This window comes from Phoca vitulina, unplaced genomic scaffold (genome assembly GCF_004348235.1).
Source record: "Phoca vitulina isolate PV1807 unplaced genomic scaffold, GSC_HSeal_1.0 scaffold2, whole genome shotgun sequence".
In the NCBI taxonomy this organism is placed as follows: Eukaryota; Metazoa; Chordata; class Mammalia; order Carnivora; family Phocidae; genus Phoca; species Phoca vitulina.
The window spans coordinates 51,701,836-51,722,822 of NW_022589705.1; the positions used below are offsets into that span (position 1 = coordinate 51,701,836).

Sequence of the window (20,987 nt, forward strand, 5' to 3'; positions counted from 1 at the left end):
CTCCTAATGCTTCGCACTTATCACCACAAAATTATCTAAGTTTCATATTTTAGTGCACAGTAATAATATTTTGCACCAAAGATGACTTAGAAAGATAAACCTATTTTAATTTTTTATCTATTTGACTGAAGCTCCAGAAGCTCTCTCAGTTCTGACTCAATGCCACTAAAACTGATCTGCCTGCTACTGCCAAAAGCTGAGGCATGAACATAATCCAGGCATTAACTCAATCTTTTCCCATCTGACTCCTACCTTCCTGGGAGGGTTCAGTGGCATTATTAGTTTCAAAGATATTTCTGGGCGGGCATCAGTTTCTGACAGGTGCCGTGCTAATGTACAGATCACTGGCGGGGCTGACTTTCCTGGGAGAAACCTTTGCACAGAACCTGTCCTTCTCTGAGAATATGACACTGTGGGTTGTTGCAAGCATCTCAGCGGCAGCGGCCTGAGCCCCAAGTCAATCATCCATGGGAGTCACTCTCAGGCCCTCAACATACAAGCACTTAGCCGTCAGGCCAGACACCATCTCTCTGCCTCTTAATTATTTACAGAGATATCACAACAGAGTAAAGAGACCCGTATGTGCTTCAGGGAGCTGGTCCTGGTAGAAAAGTCAGTATCATCTCCCAGGACTTTCTGACTGATGAAAGAGATCCGGGGAACAGCAAGTTCAGCAGCTGATAAAGGTTTTTCCTCAGAAGAACTCAAAGTCAACCTTCACTGGTCACATCATGTCCCCAGTGCCAACTGGTGCCACAAACACAGAAAGTTCTCAAATCATCCGAACGTGCAGTGCCCTATACTGAGAAGCCAGCAAGCGGGTATAACCAAAGCCAAGAATTCTCCCCATATGCAAGTCTTAATTTGTGTTTCACATTACTTCAACAAATTAGAAAATCACTTTTCAGGTTTTTATCTTGGAGTACATTTAAATATTTATTTAGCTCATTATTTATTCATTTGAATCGTCTCCAATTATTATAGCAGTGCCTGGTAGTCCTCCTCACTACTCTCCACTGTTAAAGGGATTGGTCACATTTCCCATTACCATTACCCCTATCTAAGAGGATTTATGGCTGCTATAAATAGCTGCTCTGGGTTAAGACTTGGAACAATGTTCTAACCCCAAAGCATATTTGTTTCTGGTTTTAAGCTCTAAGGAGTACACCCCCCCCCCCCCACACACACACACACTTTAGGTTCAGGAGTCACACACACTTTAGGTTCAGGAGTTTATTTGGCTAACTTTAGAGAGATATTTTTTATTTCTATATCTGGCTATTCAGAATAAGCCCATTTTTATTTTAGAGTTCACACTATTTCTCTAGGCCCTCCAACTTGAGACTCTCTTAAGTGCTATCAAGTCTCAATTATTCAGACTTTGTGATTAGAAAGAACACACACATACACATTTGCAGAGTACATAACACTGTACAAGTATTGTCCCACCACATTACCTCATTCAATCCTCATTCATCTTAACCCATAAAGATTGTTTATGCCTTTTTACAGTGATAATACTGCCAAGTATTATCTCTCACAGTGAGATAATGCTTTAAAGTTTACATGGATGAGTGCAGCCACTCTGGAAAACAGTATGGAGGTTCCTCAAAAAGTTAAAAATAGAACTACCCTACAATCCCACAAACACAGTACTGGGGATTTACCCAAAGAATACAAAAACACTAATTCAAAGGGATACATGTACCCCAATGTTTACAGCAGCATTATTTACAACAGTCAAATTAAGGAAGCAGCCCAAGTGTCTAGCGACTGAAGGAAATGGATAAAGAAGATGTGGTACACACATACACACACACACACACACACACACACACTGGAATATTATTCAGCCATAAAAAAGAATGAAATCTTACCATTTGCAATGACATGGATGGAGCTAGAGAATATAATGTTAAGCGAAATAAGTCAGAGAAAGACAAATACCATACAATTTCACTTGTGGAATTTAAGAAACAAAACAAATGAGGAAAGGGGGAAAAAAGACAAATCAAGAAAGAGACTCTTAAAAAAAAAAAAAAAGAAAGAGACTCTTAATTACAGAGGACTGAGGGTTACCAGAGGGGAGGTGGGTGGGGAGTGGGTAAAACAGGTGAAGGGGATTAAGGAGGGCACTTGTCGTGATGAGCACAGGGTGATGTATGAATTGCTGAGTCACTATATCATATGCCTGAAACTAATAAAACACTGTATGTTAAAATAAATAAATAAAGCTTAAGGGACACCTGGGTGGCTCAGTCAGTTAAGTGTCTGACTCTTAGTTTCTGCTCAGGTCATGATCTCAGGGTTCTGAGACTGAGCCCCAAGTCAGGCTCCATGCTCAGCACTGAGTCTGCTGGAGATTCTTTCCCCCTCCCTCCCCCTCTGTTCCTCTCCACACCCACACCCACCAGCTTGCACACTCTCTCTCAAATAAATAAAATCTTTAAAATAAAATAAAAGTTTACATTGATGATATTCCACTAGACCCTCATAAAATAATGGTGAGGTAGGCATCTATTGATGAAAAACCAACTCTCAAAAACAGTTGAATGACATGTCAGAGGACAGATTGTGAAGCTGTGGCAAATTAAAATGCAGAGGCAGCTCTTCTGACTTCAAGCTTTTGCTTCACTCCCTATCTCCAGTGTTTTCACCAGAAATCTTTACTTAAGAATTACAGTATACTACCTTATTATATCATGTTCTCTTATAAGTTGTAAGGCCCATGGGATCCTAGTCTTGGCTGAAGCACAGAGGACTCAGCTGATAGCTGGGATCATGCACACTTCCTCTATACTTGCCACTATTTCTTTATCACCTACCACATACTAGTAGTGAATCATCCTTCATGCCACTGAATCATACACTAAAAATGGCTAAAATGGTAAATTCTATGTTTTGTATGCAAATTTTTTCTTGGAGAAAAAGTATTTTATTATTCTTTTTTTTAATTGTAGTTAACAGAACACTGTATGTTAACTACACTGAAATTAAAATTTAAAAAAATTGTAGTTGACATACCATGTTACTTTCAGGTATACAATACATGTATATTTCTCACAAAAAAAAGAGAATCAAACTGGTTTTTACTAATTCCACTTCTCTCCACACAAAAATATCTCCTTTCTCAATACCTAAAAACTACAGAAATGGTCTCCAATCTATAGATTATCATGTATGATATCCATAAAGCTATGTATGTGCCCCAACAATCAAAAGATATGATCTCAGTACCAAAACCAAAACAATAAACAAAAAACAAAACAAAAAAACCCTAAGTCATATAGTAAAACCTAAAGACATTATTCCACAGTAAGCATCCCAGTAGGATTCCCTGAGCACTTCTAAAAATAAGCTGCTTGGGGCGCCTGGGTGGCTCAGTCGTTAAGCGGCTGCCTTCGGCTCAGGTCATGATCCCAGAGTCCTGGGATCGAGTCCCACGTTGGGCTCCCTGCTCAGCGGGAAGCCTGCTTCTCCCTCTCCCAGTCCCCCTGCTTGTGTTCCTGCTCTCGCTGTCTCTGTCTCTATCAAATAAATAAATAAAATCTTTAAAAATATATATTTAAAAATAAGCTGCTTACTACAGCTTAAAACAGGACTCCAACATCTTGCCCTCCTATGCTTATAACAAAATTTAACAACCAGTCATAGCAGCTTTCCCTCTGACCTCAAAAGTCAGCCCAGAATTCTCAACATACTTCTCTAGGTGGCCAGACACTGCTCAAAAATGCAGTTGCACCCAACAACCCTATTTGCTATCCTTGTCATTTCACTTTGAGTAAACATCAACCTTAGAAAGACATCTCTAAAATCAAGGCCCATTGGAGTCTAATCTTGGCTAAGGCTACAAGGTTGATTCTATTAAACCCAAGTTAGAACTTCTTGTGGTTCCTAACTCTTGGCAGAACCTTCTTTTACATAGCTTTAAGTCTGACCATTCCCCACATTTATTTTTTTATAAGCTTAGGAAGTAGTGTATTTGAAAAAACAGTGAAATGGGAGGTAGAAAACATGAACTAAAGTCATCATGCTATGAGTATATAAAGTTGGGGAAAATCAATGCCTTACTTTCCTGTCTTTAAAATTAGGGGATTTAATGCTGTTTGTTACGTTAGCTCTAAGACCATCCAATCTAACAAAATCTCTCAAGAAGGTTATATCAAAGCAGAAGTGCTCTAGAATTGCTCTAGCTGAAGACAGGCTGGGGAGCCTGAGTGAGACCATAGAGGCTGCCATGTTGGGGAAGCAAGTCCCAAGGAGACAATCTGAATACCAGTCAGAAATACATAAGCCTAATACATTAGCCTATCCAGCTAGCCTAATTCTTATTAGAAATAACCAATAAAGCCTGCAAGTGAATGTGTCTACATGTTGCAAACAAGGGGTAGGAATTTGTCTCTTAAAAAAGAATTTTGCTGGGACACGTGGGTGGCTCATCAGTTAATCGGCTTGGGTCATGATCCCAGGGTGCTGGGATCGAGTGCCGCATCTGGCTCCCTGCTCAGCATGGGGCCTGCTTCTCCCTCTGCCCCTCCCCCCGCTTGTGCGTGCTCTCTCGCTCTCTCTCTCTGACAAATCAATAAAATCTTTAAAAAAGAAATTTGCTAAAAAAATCCTAATTATGCTATTAAACTAAAACAGGACATTAGCTTCTTTCTCAATCACTTAAATAAGCACTCAAAAGAACATCTAAGGGGTCCCAAAAGATGGGGAAAATGAACTGAAAGCATATTATCTATTTTCTTTATCATTACATAGGCTGTATTTTTCTTTGCCTTTATTTTATTTCATTTTCTCCAGTTTTATTGAGATAAAATTGACACACAACATTGTGTAAGTTTAAGGTGTACAATGTGATGATTCGACATACATCTATATTGTGAAATACTGTCACAATGAAGTTAGTTAACACATTCATCACTCACATGGTTACCATTTTGTGTGTGTGGTGGGGGGGGATGGTAAGAACATTTAAGATCTACTCTTACAGCAACTTAGGGACTATCGTTAACAATACTGTGTTGTATACTTGAAAAGATAGTCCCCATCAAAAACTAATGATGTAATATATGGTGACTAACATAATAAAATAAAATTTAAAAGAAAAAAAGAAAAGATAGTCCCCAAGTATTTTTCAATGTAAGTAGTTCACATTACATTGGCAGTAATGTAATTCAGTGTATTTCTGGTAAAAATACATTTTCCTACAACTCAGAAATTACTGTCCTGTGTCTTTTATCTCTCAGAAATTTTACCTCAAGAAGCTCATCCTCTGGCTGCAGGAGGTTCAGTGTATCAACAGGACCACCTGGAGCAACTGAAGAGATATAATGGTGCCCATCAAAGGAATCCACTTCCATGCCAAGCCTCAGAGTATGAATCGGCAGGAGCTGTAGCAAAACACAAAGCAACAACATCAGACCTGACAAGGGCATATCCAGCTGTTAATCCTCCATCAAGTATTATTTTGACATGAAAGCCCCACCTCTTGAATCAGATCATCAAGGTCGCAATAGAGGACAATAATGGGAAAACTAGCCACCAATAAAATATGAATAATTTGTCTTCTTGCTCTTACTCCTCTTTTCCTTTCAGATTCCCAAGGGATGGAGAGACGGATGTACAGTCCTGCCTTCAATTCTAAGTATCAGGCATTCCAAACTTTCTCTAGTTCCCAGTATGGATTCTAGGTTTCACTTTTCTGCAGGGCTTCCCATCTCCCAGAACATTCTAGTTCCTCCTTATTACCTAATTTCCACTCACACTTCAATACTAAGGCAGTGTCACTTCCAGGAAGTTCTTCCTGATATCTGAGTTAATGTGCCTCTGTTTGGGGTCCAAGACCACCTTGTATAGATCTCCATCACAGCTCATAACCTACTGTGTTTAGAATTTCTATTTTCTTGATTGTTCCCCCTGCTTAAGTGCAAAGTTTGTATCTTCTCTCTATAACCTCAGACCCCACAATAGTACCAGGCACAAAACATGGACTCATTAAATATTTTTTTGAACTAATCTGTAAAAAATGATGCCTCACCCAAGAACTCCTTTTCTGGGGCACCTGGGTGGCTCAGTCGTTAAGCATCTGCCTTTGGCTCAGGTCATGATCCCAGGGTCCTGGGATCGAGCCCCGCATAGGGCTCCCTGCTCAGTGGGAAGCCAGCTTCTCCCTCTCCCACTCCCCCCCTGCTTGTGTTCTCTCTCTTGCTGTCTCTTTCTCTGTCAAATAAATAAGTAAGATCTTTAAAAAAAAAAACAAAAAACTCCTTTTCCATCTCACCAACTTTAGTGGGAACAATTTCCAGTTGGGGGAGGGTGGCTATGTAATGAGGAAGGCAATCATTATTCCATCCTAGGATTGACGCTGTTGGCTTAGAAGGATTCATATGGGCTCAGATATGAGTCAAGGGTTAAGAAACTCTAGCCCATGTCAAGGTAAAGAGAGGACACCTGGTGTTGTTGGCTGTAAAGGTCAAATGCACTCACCAAACTCTACTCCCTTGACTTTTAAAGATGGAGCTCATGATTTCTCATTGAGGCTATATAAACTCAAATGTGGTAAATGGTACTAATCATGACTTATATTTCCTATATCAACAGTCTATTTATCTAAAAATACCAGGCCCACCTCTAACTATATATTTGATAAGGAGAAAACCCTACACAGCATGGCAATGCATCCACAACATGGTTCTTTCCTTCATATTTCCTATTCCCTGTGACCCCTTATCTCTGAGCTTGTCACCTCCCCTCAGTCATCTGCTCTGAATCCCCAGAGTTCTACAGGCTTCAGACACCATCTGGGGCTGATTTCCTTCCCACTATATACACACAGACAAATGTGAAGTGGCAAGCAGTCCAGCACACCAAGACCTCAATGACTTAAAACAGGAATGAGGGATTTCTGGCCCTGGGCTAATTTTCTGAAAATTAAGTGCTCTTGACCACCAAGCACTTCAGGACCTACAACCATCTCTGGCAATAAGATGTTCTAATGCTCTAAATGGAAGGTTAGCATTGTTTTTACTCTTGTTTCCTCTCTGTGATTTATTTCTCACTGTGGTCCCTTCATCCTCTTGCCGAGTCACTGTACCAAATCATGCATATCAAACCAGAAGATGACATCGGTTTTATTAATGTTGGTGGGTTTTGTTTTTTTGTTTGTTTTTGTTTTTTTAGTCTTTTCTTTAGTAGTTAAAAAGGTTAAATAAAAACTCTCAGACAAATGTTTCTGTAAAGAAGAACTAACCCATCCATGTCTGCCAACTCTCTCCCTTCCTTTGTTTATGAAGCAAACACTGGGGCAGAGTGGTCAGTATGTCCAACCATAGGTCATCCCCAGTGGTATGAAGACTGCTTGCAAGAACAGATTGCTCAATTTTCTGGAATTTTGCAAGTCAGCTGTTAAATGTAGCCATCACTAAAAAATAAATTCTATACAGCTACAATTAAATGATATTAAAAATAAATCTAATAAGTATTCAAAATCCATCACCTCCTAATTATTTTTACCACACTATCTACCTTCTTTAAGGGACTACTATGTACAGTGGAAATACTCTCTATCTACATACTCTATATGCTACTGAAGGGGTGAACTGAAAGACAAATGAAATGGATGATTTGTTGAGTTGCTATATGAAGCTGGGCAAGGTAATTAAATAGCTCTGTTTCCACAGAGAAATCTGAAACGATGAAGTGCTATTGTGAATTGTTTCCCAACTTAGTGTCAGTGATGTCATTCAGGTAGCTTGAAATCTGCCATGGTGGGATTATTTACACCATAGGTACTGGTAAATACTACAAATTTGGACTGCTTTTCATTTGATTTCTTTTGCTGTTTTGAGAGCTAGACATTTATAAGCATACCACCGATCTACAATCTAGTCTGGACATGATATCCAGCATATATTTATAGGATATAAACTATGTGCAAGGATTTGAGTTATGAGCTGGAATCATAAGGTGAATGAAAGAAACAGTCCTGACCCCCCCCCCACAGAACTAATATCAGTGTGAAAGACAGACAATAAATAAGCAAGAGGGCAAGCAGACACAAACAAGTAAGAAAACAATTCGCCAACAAGGGCACCTGGGGGGCTCAGTTAGTTAAGTGTCTGACTCTTGATTTCAACTCAAGTCATGATCTCAGGGTCATGAGATTGAGCCCCGAGTCAGGCTCTGTGCTTCTCAGGAGTCTGCTTGAGATTCTCTCCCTCTGCCCCTCCCCCTGCTCACATTCTCTCAATCTCTCTCTCTCTCAAATAAATCAATCAATCTTTAACAACAACAGAAAGAAAACAATTCACCAACAAACAAGCGAAAACCAAATAATTACTAATTGTGATAAATGCTATGAAGGAACTAATCACGGTCAAGATACCACACACGACTGGTGGAGGTCATTTTGGAAAGTTGGTCAGGGTAGGTTTCCCAGAGATGGGGACATGTGTGGTAAGAATTGAAGGGTAAGAACACATCAGTCCTACAAACAGCCTGCTAGGGGGCTGCTTGTGGAAGGTCAATGAAAGAGGTAATGGCTAAATTTTTGTTCAAGCAACTGAGTAGATGGTGATAGCAATTTCTGCAAGAAAGTACCCAAATTAAAACAAAGACACTGCTGTACATACAGACTGTTGCTACTTACATAAAAATACGCCCCCATAAAAAATAAAAGGATTAAGGAGGGAACTGATCCAGTCTCCTCATTCATCCCCCCTTCCTAATCTTGACCTATTCATGTGGCTGATCCTACTCCCCACCACATCCATGCAACTGCTGAAGTCAGGAACAGGCTGGAGCACAGAGCAGCAGCAGAGGGTCACCCATGGAATCCCTTGCCTTCCAGATACAGGGCTGTACCCTCGTAGGCGATTCTCCCACATCTATAAACAGCACACACTCCCCAGAAACTTAAACCATGAACAAAACACACATGCTCCATCTTCAATCACGCTGAACAAATAAACCAGAAATGATGTTTACGAAATCTGTCAATCTGAAAGAGGCCTACCTAATATTAGTTCTGAATCTAAATCTGAGTACAGCTGGGTTTTTGAGACTTCATGTTACATTGCTGCAGGCTTCTCTGCGGGAGCAGGACTGTTTAATTACCTGTCCCAGCTGCATTTAGCAACTCAACAAATCAACCGTTTCATCTGTCTCTTTCAGTTGTCCATCCCTTCGGTATTCTGAGTTCTTAGAGAGAGAGCAGAAAGTGCTAAAATGACAGAAGTGGGTGCAACAGACAGATGATTGATGCCTTCACAAACATCCCATGTTATGCTTTATTGATGCTTATTCAATGTGCTTTGCAAGGGGTCCTATTTAAATTTACAAAGTTAATGAGCGGCAGGGTTTTCATGATCCTGATGTGACAAGTAAAAGATAACAAGGAAATATATCCAAGGAAAAGTATGACCACTGTGTGATTTACTGTCAGTGCTAAAATGATGAAGATCAAATAAGACCAAGCAAGCTAGAGCCCTTCAACCTGTGAGTGGAAAGACCTGTCATGAAGCAAACCACAGTTCATTCATTTTGCTAAAAGCTCTACTTTTAGGACCCTAAAACAAGATATCAGAATGCTCAAGTGAGAATATAAATGATGTTGCTTCGGGGGAAAAAAACCCTTCTGGAGAGGAACAGATATGTCAGTAGGATGGGGGAGGATGCTTCCAAAAAAGCTAAACTCAAAATAGGACAGAAAGAGCCCCATGATTGGTTCTTGTAACACACACACACACAGATGTTAAATGCCACTTATATTTAAAAGTTAGAGGGAAAGAAGTACTAATTTTACCATAAATAAAAAACTTTCCAAGAATGAAGTTACAACCTTTTAACAGTGAAACACAGCATAACCTTCTCGCCCATTTAAAATTTTTAATTCTGAATATTCAAAAAATACACATTGTGTGCTCTTTTGTACAGAAATACAATGAAGGCTCTTTTTAGTGGCCTAACACCAAGGTCAAGAGTCAATTGGCATTTATCATTTTGTTTTGTTTATCATTATCATTTTAACTATCACTGATGTTACCTGCCTAGCCCACACGGTATTTGAGCTTTTGACACCTGATCTAACACTTTGTACTTATGACTCTTGTTCTACCTTTGCTCTTGGTATTTCCTCCACCTGGAATATCCAGTTATTTCCTGGAACCCATTCTTCAGGGTATACTTCAAGCGCCATCCTCCCAATAAACCTCCTTTATCTTTCTTCAGGAAGTACCAACTCCTTTCGCAAGCAAATATAAAGCCTTTTAGCAATACCTGAACAGTAGAGTTCTCAGTGGAGTCAGGCAAGGAAAGAATCACAATTTCCTTTAGGAACCTCACCACAAACTATAGAATTAGAATATTGGTCAGGAAGAACAAAATAGGGCATGTATATTTTTTTTTTAAAGATTTTTCATTTATTCATTAGAGAGTGAGCAAGTGAGAGCAAGGATGAGGGGAGGGTGAGGGGGAGGGGGAGGAGCAGACTCCCCGCTGAGCAGGAAAGCCTGATGAGCCCCATCCCAGGACCCTGGGATCATGACCCGAGCAGAAGGCAGACACTTAACCAACTAAGCCACTCAGGCGCCCCAAAGACATGTGTATTTTGAAAAAGCTCCTGTTTCTGATAGGCCACCTACCCTAGCTAAGCACCTCAGTTACTACAGTTACTTGATTCTGTGCCTGGTGCTCTCCACTCAACAAGAGACCAGCAAAGTGTAAAATCACACACTTGAGAATTCATTAACAGTAGTTCCCTCTGGGGAGGAGAATAAGGGAACTGGGATGGGAGAGAAACTTATTTTTTGTAGGACGTACTTCTGTAACTTTTTAATTTTAGATCTTGTCCATATATTATTTATTTAAAAATGGCACAGGTGTAGAAGCCAGATAACCCTTGATTTGTTTCCTAATTTTGCCACTTACTAACTGCCTATGATCTTGGGCCAGACACTTTACCTGCCTGACGCTGTTTCCACATAGCACTACTGGAAAGAAGAAAACAGCTGCTGACCAAAAGGGTCACTGTGACAAATAAAGGAGAAACTGTATCTGAAGCAAAGAACCCATCCTGGTAATTGAGTGGTAACACCCACGGCAACTCTTGGGGGTTCCGGTACATCCCACTGCCTTAAAAATTAGATTTGCTCGTATCAAGTAAGGGGGAAATGCACGTTTGAACGCCCTTTGGTTCAGAGAATATAATTCAGAAAGGAAATAAAGTGAAATTTGTCAGCCTGTCTTGTCAAAACCAGAGAACAGGACATGTTATTTTTGTTTCCCACGCTGGGGATCTTCCTAATGCTCACTCCGAATCACACTTGATGGCCAGCAGAAAGGTCACTGGAATGAGCTTAATGCTTCTCCCTCACAGTGCTGTGATTATCTTAATAGTAAACAGTTGCCAAGAGAGCCATCCCTAAAAGTGCAAGTCTCCCCAGATGCGGGAAAACTGTTCTCATGTCAGGATTAACGGCTTCCTAGAAGCAATGCAAGCTATTGCTCAAGCCACTGCAAATTGTTTTCACCTCCCTCTTTCCCCACAACTTCATCTACCTCACAAGAAAACCTTATCTAGGAACACTGGCCAGTAATATACGAAGGTGCCTCTGGAATATTCATCCCTTTCAGAGCGGTGGCAATGGGGTAGTAAACTGGAGTGACCATCTGAAGACAGCTAGACCCTTAGGAACACCGGCTCTGGCCATGAAACATGGCTTTCCTAATCAGAAACCTGATGAGACAGAAGAAAAACCTACAGCTTGACCTCAGATCTTGACACTGCTCCGCTTAAACCTTCCACTAGTATTACCTGGCATGGCAACTGAAGCCCAGGCTTACCACCATGGATCTGGAAGCGCTGCAGCCCCGGGTCTTCCTCACCAGCCTCATTTAACATTCTAGTCTTCACTTAGTTGGACCCTGAAACTGAAACAAACAACTTCCATTCTCCCCACTGGCTGGCCCTATCTTCCCACAGAGCTTTTGTACCTGCCCCTCACCAGTTTCCCAGCTCCAGACATTCTTATCCTTCAAGCCTGAGCTCAGAAAGGCTTTCTCTGGCTCTCTCTCCAAAATGCTCCCTCCTCCCCAGTTATGCTGTCACCATCCTGTTTAATCCTTTGCATCACTCCTAACAATCTACAACTATTTATCATGCTATTTTTCACTTGCTTACTATCATGCCCTTGCCCAAGCCCAGAGTCTAGGCTCTATGAGAGCCAAGGCCTTTTCCATTTTGCTGCCCATCGTTGGTAGCAGTGTCTGGCACAGAGTAGGAACTCAGTAAATACTTCAGAGATGAGGGGCGCCTGGGTGGCTCAGTTGGTTAAGCGACTGCCTTCGGCTCAGGTCATGATCCTGGAGTCCCTGGATCGAGTCCCGCATCGGGCTCCCTGCTCAGCAGGGAGCCTGCTTCTCCCTCTGACCCTCTCCCCTCTCATGTGCTCTCTCTCTCTCATTCTCTCTGTCTCAAATAAATAAATAAAATCTTTAAAAAAAAAAAAAATACTTCAGAGATGAATGAATGGGCTCTAAACAGCACCCTGCACCTGTGACTATCTAGCTGTATAATTTGAGGTGAGTCATTGCACCTGTGCAAACTTTAGTATCCTGGTCTGCGAGGTTCTGCTAGGATAGAGGCTCATTTACATACTGTGGGGGCGGGGATGGGAAGCTGCTGAGTTAAGAACTAAACTCCCAATTACAAGAGGATTTTAAAAACCATAACTCAACAATATAAAGAAATAATCTGTGGACATTTATAATTAAGAAACTATAGAGGGGCGCCTGGGTGGCTCAGTGCGTTGAGCGTCTGCCTTCGGCTCAGGTCATGATCCCAGGGTCCTGGGATCGAGCCCCGCATCAGGCTCCCTGCTCCGCGGGAAGCCTGCTTCTCCCTCTCCCACTCCCCCCTGCTTGTGTTCCCTCTCTCACTGTGTCTCTCTCTGTCAAATAAATAAATAAAATCTTTAAAAAAAAAAAAAAAAAAAGAAACTATAGAAAAAAGTAAATTATGTGTGATAATGTTATGTGGGAAAAGTACACATCCCTTCTCTCTCACACATACATTACATAAAAGGATGGGCATACTAGTACTACAAATATGTCATCACATACAGGTAACAACTAAACGTGAAAAGAGAATAGTGCAATTATGGACGACTCTTCCAGGGCAAAAAATTTTAAAGAAATAAATACCTTGGCACAACAATTTTCCATTAAATAATTAAATGTTTTAAAATATCTTTTTTTTTTTAAGCTATAGTCATCAAGACAGTATGGTACTGGCACAAAAACAGACACATAGATCAATGGAACAGAATAGAAAACCCAGAAATGGGTCCACAACTATATGGTCAGCTAATCTTCAACAAAGCCGGAAAGTATATCTAATGGAAAAAAGTCTCTTCAACAAATGGTGTTGGAAAAACTGGACAGCAACATGCAGAAGAATGAAACTGGACCATTTTGTGACAAAAAATAAATTCAAAATGCACAAAATAAATTCAAAATGGATGAAAGACCTAAATGTGAGACAAGAAACCATCAAAATCCTAGAGGAGAACACAGGCAGCCACCTCTTTGACCTAAGCCATAGCAACTTTTTTTTTTTTTTTTAAAGATTTTATTTATTTATTCATGAGAGACAGAGAGAGAGAGAGGCAGAGGGAGAAGCAGGCTCCCAAGGAGCAGAGAGCCCGATGTGGGACTCGATCCCAGGACGCTGGGATCATGACCTGAGCCGAAGGCAGACGCTTAACCATCTGAGCCACCGAGGCACCCAGCCATAGCAACTTCTTACTAGACACATCACCAGAGGCAAGGGAAACAAAAGCAAAAATGAACTACTGGGACTTCAGCAATATAAAAATCTTCTGCACAGTGAAGGAAATAACAAAACTAAAAGGCAGCCTATGGAATGGGAGAAGATATTTGCAAATGACCTGATAAAGGCCTAGTATCCAAAATCTCTAAAGAACTTAACAAACCCAACACCCAAAACCCAAATAATCCAGTTAAGAAATGGGCAGAAGACATAAATTAGACATTTTTCCAAAGAAGACATCCAGATGGCCAACAGACACATGAAAAGATGCTCAACATCACTCGTCATCAGGAAAACACAAATCAAAACCATGATGAGATACCACCTCACACCGGTCAGAATGGCTAAAATTAACAACTCAGGAAACAACATATGTTGGCAAGGATGAGGAGAGAGGAGAACCCTCTTACACTGTTGGCGGGAATGCAAACTGGTGCAGCCACCCTGGAGAACAATATGGAGTTTCCTCAAAAAGTGAAAAATAGAACTATCCTATGATCCAGCAATTGCCCTACTGGGTATTTACCCAAAAGATACAAAAATACTGATTCGAAGGGGCACATGCACCCTGATATTTATAGCAGCATTATCAACAATAACCAAAGTATGGGAAAAGCCCAAATATCCATCGACTGATGAATGGATAAAGAGGTGGTGTGTATACATATTGGTGTGTATACATATATATATGTGTACACATACACACACAATGGAATATTACTCAGCCATCGAAAAGAATGCAATTTGCCATTTGCAACGACGTGGAAGGAGCTTATGCTAAGCAAAATAAGTCAGAGAAAGACAAACCATATGATTTCACTCGTGGAATTTAAGAAACAAAACAGATGAACATAAGGTAAGGGGAAAAAAAAAGAGAGGGAAGCAAACCATAAGAGACTCTTAATTATAGAGAACAAACTGAGGGTTGATGGGGGGGCTAGCTGGGTGATGGATATTAGGGAGGGCACTTACAATGAGCACTGGGTGTTATATGTAAGTGATGAATCACTAAATTCTACTCCTGAGACCAATATTACACTATATGTTAACTAGAATTTAAATAAAAATTTGAAAAAAATAGTTTTTTTTAAAGGAGACTTTGAAAGTTTAGAGATTAAAAATGAAGCACACAACTGGGAAACAAAATCACCATTTATTGAACAATTCTTATATATTAGCACTATTAATTATGTATGTATTAGCTATATTAATTAAGGCATATATTATATTATTGTATTTATACTTAATCTTCCAACATAAGTATTATTGTTCATATTCTACAGAAGAAAAATTAGGCTATTTATTTCACTTCCTAAAATGCTTCCTCAGATGTCACCTTTTTAATGAGGTCTTCTCTGGTCAACCTATCTAAAATTGCAAACCCATCCTCCATCCTGAATTCCTTATTTATCTGCCCTGCCTTAAATTCTGCATGACATGTATCACCTATACAATGTAACCTACTTATTTTTTATCTCCCCTTATGAAAATATAAGCTCTACAAGGCAGAGATTTTTTTTTTCCTCTGTTCTCTTCTGAAACCCCAGCACCCAGTAGAGGACCTCACACAAAGTAGGTATCAATAAGTATTCAAAAAATGAGTAGTGAATGAATGAATGTACAGCTGCACTGGTGAGTTTCTATGAGTTAGTTCTGAAAGTCTGTTCAACTCAAAGCCTTTCCATGTGTTTATACCAGAGTTGTTGAGTGTGTTTGTGTGTGTGTATTGCATAGAAGTTGATCAGGAAAGAAATGAAGTAAGACTGGTGACAAGGAACTAGGAAATGAAGGTGAGACAGAACATCTATCTGGAGAAAGACAATGCCATTCTTTAAGATGTGCACACAAAGTGTGGTTATTATCTTTTATTTATTTATTTATTTATTTATTTTTACTTATCATAGAGTCTGATGATACAGGCTCTTACTGGCTTTGAACGTAGGAGGACAGACAACTAAAGCTGAACTGCATGATGAGCTGAGTCTGAGCTAAGGTATGTTTCCCCCAAGGAGGTCTCTTGAGTTCTAAAGCTATATGGACAATGAGGCTAAAAGCCAATTGGGAAAACTCTGAAAAACAAAGATTTCAGCAGCCCCAAAGTACTGAGGAGATAGAATTGGAATTCAAGTCCCACCAAGAAGAGGGGACCAGTATACATTCCTGACTCGTGTGGAATACCTGAAAGGCTAGGTCTTAGGAGCAAGGAAAACCAGAAAGAGTCTGAACCTTACCAGAACTGTACCTCTGTCTCATCTCAGAGATAATCACCCACTCCCACCCTGCACACGCGCAAACACACACAGACACACACACACACACCTCCTTATCGGAAACAAGAATGAGTCTCTGGCCAAAGATAACATCACCCGAAGCCTTTGTAGTTGCCCTAGTCTCTGGCCAAAGATAACATCACCCGAAGCCTTTGTAGTTGCCCTAAATAATGTTGGGCAGTCAATTACATTATGGCATGAGGAAAGAGACAACCAAACAACAAAAGAAAATATCAAACAACAGAAACACATACAAAGTTATCCAGGTACTGAAATTAACCATTTAAAGTCCTTATAAGCTATGATTAATATGTTCAAGAAATAGAGGAAAAGATGGCAAATACAGATTTGTTAAATTACAAATTCCACCAAAGAATATAATCTAAAAAAGAATAGAACAGAAATTCTAGAATAGAAAACTGTAACAAAAACTAAAATTAACTCAATAGATGGGCTTTAGATTAGGCACAGGAAATTTAGTAAACTGGAAGACAGATAAATAGAAAACATCCAGTATCTAAGAGTTTAGTGTATATTAAAAAACAGTTTTAGGGGACAGCATCATTGATTTTTATGAATGATAATAAAAATAGTAACACATACTAGTATGTACTTGCAACTCTTCTAGGCACAGTATATTTAATCCCTATAAAACCAATGAGGTAGGTAGTATCCTATTAATATCTCCCTTTAACAGACAACAAAACTGAAACAGAATGTAGATAATTTTGCAAGCTAGTGAATGGATAAGCCAGAATTTGAACTCAGGCAGTTTGACCCCAAAGTCCACGTAATCAGTAAACTATACTGCAGTGATTAATAACAATTGAAGTTTGGTAAAGTTATTTATATTTCTTACTATCCTCTTAAATCCCTCTCAGCATAGATGGAATTACTAATTAGTAACTGCTCTAATGACGATTTTGTAAGCAATTTAAAATTAATTCTAAGTTGTGCCATGATGCTTTTATATGGCCCATCAGAGAAAAGCTTGGTCAGTTGGCCCCACAGGTACAGCAAGGTAGTGACTCAAAATGCAGGTTAGCATAGGAGGAAAGAAGTACTCTCTACAGTATCAGCCTTGAAAATTCAAACCTATAAAATGACAGCCCATATAATATAACATTATGGAAGAGAAATATTCAGCACAAATACTCAAAGAAAGAAATGGTAAGAACTATCTAAAGAGAGAACTTCTTACAAAACCCACATGGGACACAGAGAACTCCTCTCAAATAGCGCATGTGACAGCAGAGTTTAAGCTGGACTGAACTCATATACCAATTTGGGATTATAGTATAAATTCTGAAACTATTCTAACAAGAACATCTTTCCGTTCTCATCATTTGTTGAGAAAGCCACCAAGAAGCCTTCTCTTAGCACCAAATGCCCTTTTTGATTATCCAGAAGAGGAACTATAAAATTAATTTGTAGTGAGAAAAAAACTAAAAATGCTCAGGAAAACAGTTACCTTCACCTCCTGGCATTTTGCCATTAGAAATAAAGCTCTTGCTATAAAATTTTGTAAGTTCAAGAAAAAATGCCTCCTATAATGCACTTTTCTGTCTTTAGACACCTAGACCCAGAAGATTTTGTAAAGTCCATGTTTGTGGTCTTGATTTTTAGGAAACATTTTAAAAGTTCTGCTGATAATGTTTGCAAGGCTAACGCACTCTGGACAATGTTACTCTGTGTACTACCTATAAGGTGGGCAAAGCATCAAACCAGGGTTTTAGCTTCTCAAAGAGGCACAGGCACTCCGTGTTCTTCCCAGGCATATCTAACCATCACCTTTCATAACAGTGAGAACCTACCACATTTCCAGAAAACATCTAAGACTAAATTTTGGAAACTTCCGGTCACAGAACAAACTTAGGTTCTCTGATGAGAACTTAGAGAAAGTTCTTCAAACAACAGAAAACATTTTTAAAAAAATGCTTACCTTTGAATATTTCTGTAACTCGGCGTCATCTGCAATCTGCGTATCCAAAGTAGCCACCTAAATTTGCAAGAAAAGAAAAATCTCCAATATCTGTAAAAGCATAACTTTATTTCTTCTTAGGTTTTCTAAAAAAAAAAATCTGTAAACCCTATATATTGATAATACCATCTGATATGCATTCTCATCTTTTTCTAATATTTCTGAAATCCAGAAGTATAATACATAATGCAAAATTTCAGAGAATATTTTTTTGTTGTTACTGTTTTCTATAGCAATCTTTTCCCCTAAATTACTCAGCTGAACCAGAAGGGGATGGGCAAAACACATACAGTATTTTTAAAAATCCATGACCCCTAAAATTTTAATATAATCCTCTGTTGTAAGGAGTCCATACAAATTTCATCCTTTTAACAAAGCCAAGAGTATAATCATTTTTACTTTTAAATTCAGGCCTTAAAACAAAATTTGCCAGGTCAGTTAAGTGAGACAAGTTTGGAAAAACTGAAGCATCTGACTTTCCACAGCAAACTCCACCATTTCCCTGGGAGAAATAGCTGGAAAGGACACAAACAGAAAGACCTGGCCTGGTGAGAAGCTCATGGAATACTTAAAGCTCTTAATCCTAGCCTAGCCTCAGTGGTAGAGATCCACAGAAGTGAATTCCTAGCAAGCAAAATACTTTACTGATGATTTGCATCTGTAAGTTGTTAATAAAGTATGGTGCAGCTGGAGGGAGGGGTAAGTTAAGCAATGATCCAACTAAAGCTTCTAGAAGTACTACATTTCATATAAGTAGATTCTAGAAGAAAAATGAAATCAGAAACACTGGAGTACATGAGTGCCTGCATGCATTTATTTATCTTGCCTGGTTTCTCCTTTCTGCTCCTCATCCCTCAAAACAGCAAGAACCCTTAACGAATAAGTTGTCATTTTAAATTCCCAACCTCAAATTCTGTCTCCTCTTTCTCACCATTATGTTATGCTCTCACTCCTTTTAACACTCCTCACTCCTTATAACTACTCCTCCGAATAAATTTGGAGGAGTAGTTATAAGGAAGATAAACTTCTAACCAAAAAGAGCCCATCACAAAACTGTCCCATTTATAAATACTGGCACACCAAATTACTTTGAATATCAAACCACTAAGAATAATAGAAAAAGTTATTTGCTAAGGTGACAGCCTAATAACAAACATTTGCACTCTACGAAGTAAGGAAGCAGCAGTTCATGAGGACCAAATGAAAGCATGAAATTAGCAAGAACAGAGAATGGAATGTTTTAACTCATCTTAAGGACACTGGAAATTCTCTGACAGTAAGATAGTGGTTGTATGTTCTGAACTGAGAAAAAAAATCTCCAACCAGCCAACAAGTACTAATGATGAACATATGTAAGAAAACATGAATGACAATAGAAATTTAATAGAATATTTTATTACTAATGCATTTAGTGAACACTGTAGAAGCTTTTCTAAGCACAGCTTTCTGCTTTCACGTGGATTCATAGGGGGGAATGTAATCAATCCCTCACTCAATGAATCTAGTAACAGGTGAAAGGAAGTCTAATGGACCACTGGTGCTATAAACTTATACCCGACCTAAATTACTTCCTGTTCTCCCTAATACATTTGATAATCATTCTTTCATTTTTCTCATAAAACTGTAAGATTCTTTGTGAAACATAGGACTAATATCCACAGCCCTTTCAGTGTACAATAAAACAAACAGATCATAAAAGCAATCATAAAAATGCCAGCAATTTTAAGCAGCTGATACAGGTTGTAAATTTAAAGGCAAGTCTTCTAAGGTTCTTCTGCCTACCATTGACTTAATTGTTTTCAACATGAACCAAGTGTCTGCTAATTATAACTGAAACTTGTGCGCAGTCCTTAATTCTTCTTACAGCTTAAAATGTTGAAAGAGGTAAAAACATCAATTGATCCACTAGGGAAGAAAGGCAGGAGGAAAAATAAAGGCAAGCTGGCTAATCTTGGGCTCTCCCATTTCTTTAAACTGCAATGTTAGAAGCTTGACCTGCAATGAGACATTTTTTTTTATTATAATATTTTAACATACCATTACTTCATAATCCGGGCCCAAGAGGTTTTCCCATCTAGATTTCAGCTCATTTTCTGTAGAGTCTGGGACCTTTTCTGGATTAAAAAAAAAAAAAAAAATGAAGCTACTCTGAGCCAAACTTTACTAAATTCCTCAATAATAGCACAGTTCCAGTAAGTAAAAGGGAAATGAATAAAAAGGAAAATGCATTAACTTGGGTCTACCAGGTAAAGGAAATCAGAGGTGACTTATAAGACTGACGTAAAATGTAAGGCCCGTTGTGACCAAATTACGAAGGGGCTTTTGTGAAGAACTATTTTAAAGTGAAGAGAGACATGATGAGTTAGAAATGAAATTTGAAATATATGCACTTTATATGTAAACATCCTGCAGTTTACAAGTAAAATACATCTGGCTTTGCTTTACAATATGTTAAGACAAACAAGGATTGAATTTAAATGTTAATCACTTCAAAGTAATACCTTCCACTCACCCACAGAAAAAGTAAAAACTTATCAAGACATCTTTACCATCAACTGGGCATATCAACACAATCCGATCAGACTTCTCATTTGGGCGGATATAAAACCATGTCTGGTTTAATTCAACAAGGGAGATGCATGAGCTTTAACATACTAGAAACTCTGTGTACTTTGGTCTCATGTGGTTACTTGGTTATACCTTTGTGACTCTTGAGTAGAATATTGCTTTTGCTTACGTGTAAGATAACATTAAAGAACTAAGACAGGTTTTAAGTGCCCTGCGTGTCCTCCATTATGATCTTAGCCAGAAGCTCAGGACACAGTTCATAGTCTGAATAATGCCTAATAGGCAAAAGTTAAAGTACTAAAAATACAATTTCAACTTATATCCATAGCAGTAGCAG

The 20,987-nt window shown here is 39.1% G+C and overlaps 1 protein-coding gene across 2 annotated transcripts in view; it reads right to left on the minus strand.

The window, feature by feature from the left end:
• The window catches only part of PATJ (PATJ crumbs cell polarity complex component), a 346,204-nt gene that overhangs the window by 275,524 nt on the left and 49,693 nt on the right, over positions 1–20,987 (minus strand). For both annotated transcript variants that reach the window (XM_032427605.1, XM_032427611.1), the window contains exons 13-15: positions 20,120–20,196; positions 18,044–18,100; positions 5,259–5,393 (exon numbers count right to left, since the gene is read on the minus strand). In XM_032427605.1, coding sequence (XP_032283496.1) covers positions 5,259–5,393; positions 18,044–18,100; positions 20,120–20,196 — 269 coding nt within the window. The remainder of the gene's footprint in view (positions 1–5,258; positions 5,394–18,043; positions 18,101–20,119; positions 20,197–20,987) is intronic.